Source organism: Triticum urartu, unplaced genomic scaffold (assembly GCF_003073215.2).
Source record: "Triticum urartu cultivar G1812 unplaced genomic scaffold, Tu2.1 TuUngrouped_contig_6967, whole genome shotgun sequence".
NCBI classification, from domain to species: domain Eukaryota; kingdom Viridiplantae; phylum Streptophyta; class Magnoliopsida; order Poales; family Poaceae; genus Triticum; species Triticum urartu.
Window position 1 is genome coordinate 1 of NW_024117771.1, and position 7,986 is coordinate 7,986.

At 42.9% G+C, this 7,986-nt stretch overlaps 2 protein-coding genes across 2 annotated transcripts; one reads left to right on the forward strand and one right to left on the reverse strand.

Annotated features, from left to right (window-relative positions):
- Nucleotides 1-6: 6 nt before the first annotated feature.
- On the forward strand, nt 7-6,632 carry LOC125531333 (protein FLOURY ENDOSPERM 6, chloroplastic; the record flags this gene model as incomplete). Its single annotated transcript, XM_048695745.1, has 9 exons — nt 7-44; nt 130-183; nt 275-393; nt 1,833-2,027; nt 2,108-2,343; nt 4,005-4,150; nt 4,236-4,383; nt 6,178-6,246; nt 6,322-6,632. Coding segments are annotated over 9 exons (1,101 nt in total), but the record flags the coding sequence as incomplete, so codon positions are not given.
- Nucleotides 6,633-7,015: 383 nt separating this feature from the next.
- Nucleotides 7,016-7,986, reverse strand: LOC125531332 (protein NRT1/ PTR FAMILY 2.11-like; the record flags this gene model as incomplete). Its single annotated transcript, XM_048695744.1, is given in 1 exon segment — nt 7,016-7,986. A coding segment is annotated over 1 exon segment (717 nt), but the record flags the coding sequence as incomplete, so codon positions are not given.

A 7,986-nucleotide genomic window follows, 5' to 3' on the forward strand; every position in this document is an offset into this window, starting at 1 on the left:
GGTCCTTCTGGCCGACCGCCAAACTCGGCCGCGGATTCCGTAAGGTGGGTAACCGAGCCGCTCTGTAATGTAATGTGTCCCCCTCTGTTGATTGCTCTGCGACGACTTGCTGAATTCCGAGTGTTGCAGGGAGCAGCAGGAACCGGCGCCGTCTGGGAGGCAGCCGGAGACGGAGGAGACAGAGTGGGTGCCTGCTAAATCTCTTTTGAGTTATTTTGATTGATATATGCTGGTTCCTTATTGATTTTGCTTGTTGCTACGTAATCGATTGCAGGGAGGCAGGGTCTGGGGCAGGCCTGGAGGGAATGCTCGCCAGGCTGCGGAGAGAGAGGGAGCGTGCGCGGCCACCGCCACGCAGCAAGAATCAAGCGGGAGGGCGAGGTCAAAATGGCGGGATGTGCAGCTTCGACTCTGGGCGTTCTATCGAAACATGTGTTGTTTTCAGTTGTGCAGCATGAGCATCTTCTTTGCAAACAGTTATATGTTTGTTGATAAGGGAACACCAACTTTTGCAACCAATGAAACTTTGCATAGTATAGAGCTCATTGTGCCATATTGTTTAGTTACAGCCCGTGGAAGGCTTAATGCTCTGCTGGATAAAGAGCGTGCGCGGCCACCGCCACGCAGCAAGAATCAAGCGGGAGGGCGAGGTCAAAATGGCGGTATGTGCAGCTTCGACTCTGGGCGTTCTATCGAAACATGTGTTGTTTTCAGTTGTGCAGCATGAGCATCTTCTTTGCAAACAGTTATATGTTTGTTGATAAGGGAACACCAACTTTTGCAACCAATGAAACTTTGCATAGTATAGAGCTCATTGTGCCATATTGTTTAGTTACAGCCCGTGGAAGGCTTAATGCTCTGCTGGATAAAATTAATGCTAAGCTCATGCCGGGCAGGAAGGAAGTGCCGCCGACAATAGTTCATGCAAAAGCTGTCTGTTCTCACGGACCGGACTTCCCTTTCCCCCGACATATATAACTAGCAGTGCAGTAGTTTAGCGCTTTCCATTTAAGGTTGCAAAGGGGACAAACATACCGTTTTTTTGTTCTATGTCGCTTTCTAAAAATAGAAGCGTGGCATTAGAACTTTCTTTCTCATGATCCGACATATTTTTTGTCGTCGTGCTACTGCTTAATGTAAAGTTGTTTGCACCTTGACAGCACTGCAATTATTTGAGTAATCGTGAATCTACAGAAGACTACCACATTATTTTGTTTGTGCCTTTTAATCATAGTAGTAATATGTTCTGTTACATACAACTGGTTTAGCTTTGTTATTACTCTGCCCATTTCAGCATTTGGTCCTTCCAAGCTAATGGCCTTTTTGTGTTAAATCTCTTACAATACACGGAGGATAATTCATTTTCTATTTCAAATATGCCGCTGTTAATAGTTGCCCCCTAACACCTAAATGAATTGAAGGGTCCATGCTCCCTAGATATACATGGTTGATTGAAGTTAGTAGACTCTGCGTTTTGCAAATATATTTACTAATTAATGACCGCTTTAAGATTGACCATGTGTTTAGGTATTTTACTGATTTAGTGCACAAGGATCATTTTCTCGGTACTCTATTAGTATCAACAGTAAAAAGTACACATTGTAAACTTTTGGCTGGAGACTCGGAGAGGAAAATTGAAAGAGTTCCACCTTATATAATAGAAAATAGCGTTAGTTTGTTATTGATGGACAACTAATGGATATTTTTTGTTAGAGAGCTTCTGGATAATTATGTATGTGAACCTTTATTCTGATGTACCATATACTTAATTTCTAGCTGCTGTTTCTTCATTTGTATATTAATGATCATACTTCTGTGTTACATACATGCAGCTTTAATGAACCATAATGGAGCTCCTAGTCGAAGTCCAACTAATGGCATGTACACTCGAAGGATACCTGTGAATGGAAATATACACCGCTCTCATTCTCAAAATGGAATACCAGAGGACAACAAATCAAGTAGTTCGGCCAATGATGCATGGCGAACATGGTCTCTTGACAAGAGTCGGTTTTCTGATTTTGAAGGTTATATGATAACTTAACTTTCTTTCGTTGCGCATCATATCTGTTATGATTATTTCATAACATGTTTAATATGCTGACAGCCGCTGAGATCCATCCTTTGAGCAGAAAACCACCAAAACATGTTGACCTGAACACTGTGTTGATAGAAGATGATGTTCCTGGACCATCTAATGGTGTGGTTATAAATGATTATCCTAGTGATCATGTAGACTCTGAAAGAGATGAGATACATGCACGTTTTCAAAATTTGGAATTCGATCTTGCAGATTCTCTTAAGACATTAAGATCAAGATTTGATGGAATTTCGTCATATATGGTGTGTCTCGTCTCTCGTATCATCTTCTTTACTTATCTATCTTTTGTTGTGAAATACTGGTGGGATACGTGATCTTGAGATTTTAGTGTGGTTTTGCATTCAGTTTTCTTCACTTATGCATTTGTAAAGTTGTTTATGCATTGTACTAGACATGGCTCTGCTGTTCCTAACAAAACACACCTGAAGATGTGGTTCTGCTTGCTCTAATTTTCTCTTTATGCACTTAACACTGTCTGCATCATACCCTTGCCCATCACTAGAAAAGTGCCATCTTTGGATGCATGCAGTCAAATTTTTTGATTTTGATTAACACTGTAACAGTATCCTCATCAATATGCAGTCTGACAACATGAAAATGGTACAAGTTCATTTGCCAACGGAACAACTTCCATAAATTTTGATTTTATATCTGTAGATATTCACTGTATATCCACTATCTTTTCTTGCAATGTTGTGATTTCGCAACGCAAACAAATGACTATAGCTAATAATATTCCCTTGCAATGCTGATTGCTGAATGTAGTTGTGTTCTCTACGAGGAAGTAGTTAGCTAGTCGCAATATAAAAAGCACAGATACGGAGACATGGACACAGCGATACGCCTAGGGGACACGGGATACGGCATTAAACAGCCATTCAGGGATACGGCGAGTATATATGAAAAAAATTAAAACATGCCATGTAATATAGAGTTAAAAAAATGAAGAGAAACTGAGATAAGATCAGAATACTGCCCCATTTCCATTTGTTGTGTTGTTTTTCAAGTGCTCAATGATTGAATTAATTGATCCTCTAGACCCATGTCATTGCAACTTGCAAAATACATCAAATGCTAGTATTAGTCTATTAGAGAGTAGAGACTGGAGAAGACATGCAACAAAGGATGCAGGTGTAACTTTCACCCTCACCCATGGACGATTGGCCACCGGTGGTGGCGCTCCCAAACGCCATGCTCCCTAACATCAAGCAACAATCAAAACAGCAGCACCAGGCACCAGCATGCAAGTGAGCAGCAGCTCAAGAGCAAGCAGCAACGGCATGGACGCATGGGGAAGCAAGCAGCAGACTCAACAGCAAGAAATCGAGCAAAGATATGAAGAGGTTGAGAAGAGGCTGCTGGGGTTATCTGCTTGAGCGTGGTTGCCATCGGGCGGTTGAGTCCAGGGGGCGGCGGTGATAGCGCGTTCGACTTGGAGCAGCGTTCCTTTAGTGGCAAGCGTGTGTGCGACCTTGCAAAATAGGGTTTGTATCGGGCCGAGGCTGTTATTGAGCTTCCTGTGTCCCCAACGTATTCCATACGTATCCCAGCTGTGTCTTTGTTTTTTTCCTTTCTTTAATTAGGAAATCAGGGGATACTGGGGGACACGCGTATCCTGGCATGTCCGGCCATATCGCCGTGTCGCAACGAATTAGGACGGCAATTCGGCAGTTTCGGCCGTTTCCATGCTTTGTTGGTCGCAATGATTTAGTTTGCAAATTATTACACATTCTTGTTTTTCAGAACCATTGTATTACTGGTAGGAAGTTTCTGATTTTCGAGACTCGGCCCACGCTGATATGAAACTAAAATGATAATGGAAGATCTTGATGCATCTCATCTTGATTTTTCTAGAGGCAATATACTTGTTCTGAGCATCCATCTTTGCCCTTCCATTTTCCAGTCAAATGGCGAAGAAGCAGATGTGGTAAATGGGTTCTCTGATGATTGGGAATTTGAAGAGACAAAAGTAATGCATGCCCAGGAAGAATTACGGACAATCCGTGCTAAAATAGCAGTATTAGAAGGCAAGGTGGCGCTAGAAATAATGTATGGTCACTCACAATTGAATGTTGTTCATCTACGCTTTTTATTTTGTATCAATCTCTTTTATGACTTATTCTGTTGATACCAGTGAGAAGAACAAAATAATTGAAGAAAAGCAAACGAGGCTTGATGAAGTTGAGAAGGCTTTGAGTGAGCTCCGCACAGTATCTGTTGTATGGCCCAATCCTGCTTCAGAAGTTCTATTGACCGGTTCTTTTGATGGGTGGACAAGCCAAGTAAGTGCATGTTCCTATTCTCTGCTTAATTAGTAAATATATAAACTTCAGTAACTAACTATAAAATGAATGGCAGTTCGTGATTTCAATTTCTATCACTCTTTGGTGTTAGTTGTCAGGTGAATTCCATTGATTTATGTATTAAGTTGAATATTAATGAAGAGAGAAGCTGGATCTATTGCTGCTCTCCTAAGTTGTGTAAATGCAATTTACTGCCAACACCTTATCATGTGCACAGTTAATTCATTTCTTAATGAGTGCAAAACAAACACAATACTCCCTCCGGTCCATATTACGGAGGGAGTACTTAATTTGATGTGGTTCACACACAAGTAAAGTAACTTCAGGAACTAGCAACATGATAGTTACGAGAATGGTAGGGATCGAAGGCGCCCAAGTGCTTTGAAAGATGTTTATTACGTATATGTTTCTAGGAGTAAAGCAAGTTTTTAATCTGATTTTGGTTGTTGGTGCTGTTTTTGGCATAGGCACAATTGTGACAACACGTGTCCATAACTTTTGTGTTAGAAATACTACGTGCTATTTGGATTTGAAAGTTTAGAAACATTGTTTTATATGCCAAAAGAAAAAGGAAAAGCACATGGAATCTTCATATATTTGTTAATACTCCTTCCGTTCCTTTTTATGGCTTGTATTGGTTTGTTGGAAAGTCAAACTTTTCTCCCTTTGACCAAGTTTATAAAAGAATCAATGTATGCAATACTAAATACATAAAATATGGAAATATTTTTCATGAAGGGTCTGATGATACTGATTTGGCATTGTAGATGTTGATACTTTTTTCTATATAAACTTGGTCAAATATGGAAAAGGTGGACTTTAAAAAAACATCTTATAAAAAGGAACGGAGGGAGTATGTATTTATCATTTTATATTAAGTGGAAACTGAAGCAGCACAATTTTACAAGAGCTTCACTAGGCAAGACCTAGCAACAAATATACTACCTCTGCAACTTTTTATAAGACATTTTTAGAGTCTATGACAATGTGAAAAATGTCTCATATTAAGTTAGGGAGGGAGTATATCTTTATCTGGCACCTTTAGCTGAGATTTAGTCAGTTCCTAGGAGGATACTGGTCACATGACTGACATATCCAAAAGGATGTTCAGTAGTTCAAGCACATATAGGATAGGTACTAGATGTAGAAGCCTGAAGGACAACATTCTGCCATTATAGATCTTAGTTTCACTTCCATATGTATGGGGGTGCTGTTTAGTTTTATTTTGTATACATGATATTTGCATTTCCATGGAGCACACAACACAATTCAGATCAGCCAGCAGAAGAATGTTAGTAGTACAAATCAAATTTGGTTCTAGAGTAAGAAATATTACCTGCGTCCCAAATTACTTGTCTTAGATTTGTCTAGATAGGGATGTACCTATCTAGACAAATCTAAGACAAGTAATTCGGGACGGAGGGAGTATGAATTTGTTATGCCATTACACCTCTCTTGTCGCTCCTTTGATATAACTTTCAAGATATTGAATATTTAAACATCTAATTATATGAATGTCCATGGAATGTTGTCTGCTTTGGGCTGTGTACTGCAGGAAGTCTCTTTGTTACGTACTCCCTCTGTACCGAAATACATGTCGCTGGAGTAGCAGAGGTACAGAGGGAGTAATATATATAGCTCTGTGCTTGCCTGCTTAATCACACTCTGTTCCATGTCGTGCCTATGACACGTTTTGTCATCTATCTATACATCATCATCGCTATCGTCTTATTCTTGAGTATAATCAAACAATGGACTATTTCCTTTTTGTAGAGAAGGATGGAACAATCAGAAAGCGGCATTTTTTCGTATAACCTGAGGTTGTATCCTGGTAGATATGAGGTAATGGCGTGCTATTCTGCTTTCATTGTCACTGCTTTCTCGTCATCTGATAGTGGGTGTTGGTTTGTGCTTCAGATTAAATTTATTGTTGATGGTGTTTGGAAGAACGACCCGCTGCGCCCTACCGTGAACAACCATGGGAACGAAAACAACCTTATGATTGTCACTTGACCTGCATCCTTGTAGCAACTGTGTAGATTATAGATTGTCATCAACAATGATTGGTGCCAACTGATTAGATCTCTTCTTTCTTCCGTGTAGCTTATCAGTTTTTCCCGCCTGTCGTTTCTTCATTATTTCTTAGAGAGCCACGCACAACTTCAGGGTGTTGTCTTCGCCCCGCTGAGATGGGAGAAGAATATAGCTGTTGGTGTGTGTGTTCTTTCCTTCCCCCTCTTTCATCTCCCTGGAGAAGCATAGTGGGGCACTCGAACGCCCCGGTGGCGGTTGGGGGTAGTTCGCCGTCGGTGTCTCGGGTGTGTGTAACAATGTACATATCTCGTGATAGCAAAGTTGTCCATGGTTAGTTTGTCAAGGTGGTGGCGTGCCTGTCAGTGTGCACGCACTGGTTCTTACTATAAGATCCAGGCCGGGAACTCATCCGATAGAACAGAGCATGTCATCGTTGTGATATGCATTGGTTGGGATAGCTATAGCTCGGCAGAAGGTTAGCAGCTCGGGCACAAATACAGAACACAGTGGAAATGTGAGTCTCCATTGGGTCATGACGGTACAGTTGAAGGCATACATGCCTGAAACCAACCACAAGTACAGTGAAATCGTTCATCTTTCATTTTAACAACTTACAAGAAATTAACCACCCCATTGTTGTTTCTTTCATTTTAACAACTTACCTTTCTTCCTCTCTTTCCCCACCCACTTCATCTATAGAATATAGATTGATTGATTTCGTAACACCAGAACCAAATAATTATAAGAAGACAAAAAGGGAAATAGCTACTGTGGTATAAGACACGTGAGTTAATCACCTGACCTTATTCTACCCCCTTCTTCCCCATTGCATCAAGCATCTCTGGTCCCCTTGAACCTGTACCACCTGGCACAGATCATGAAGTAGACGAAGTTGAAGACGCCGATGCCGGCGATCATCCAGTAGAAGAGGTCGAGCCTGCCCTTGTTGAGGTCCTGCGCCAGCCAGTTCTGGCCGCCCCCCGTGGTCCGGTGCACGATCGTCGTCAGGAAGCCGCTGAGGTAGTTCCCGAGCGCGAGGTTGCAGAAGGCGAGCGCGCCGGCGACGCTCCTCATGTGCTCCGGGATCTCCTTGTAGTAGAACTCGATCTGGCTGATGAGGTTGAAGGCCTCGGAGAGGCCGAGGATCATGAGCTGCGGCACCATCCAGAAGCTGGACATGGCGGAGATGCCGCCGCCGGTCTGCGTGGTGCCGATGTTGGGCTGGTTGAGCGCGATGTCCCTGCGCCGGTCCTCGACGACGGCGGAGATGATCATGGCCACGGTGGAGAGCGCGATCCCGATGCCCTGGCGCTGGAGCAGCGTGAAGCCCTCGTCCTTGCCGGTCACCTTGCGGAGGCGCGGCACGAGGAGGCGGTCGTAGATGGGGATCCAGAGCGTCTGCGCGAGCATGGCGAAGACGGTGAAGGACGCCGCGGGCACGTGGAAGCTGCTGCCGAGGCGGCGGTCGGACTGCAGCGCGGAGAAGACGACGTAGGGGGACTGCTGCACCACGGCCACGTAGTAGATGATCCCGGGGGACCAGACGGG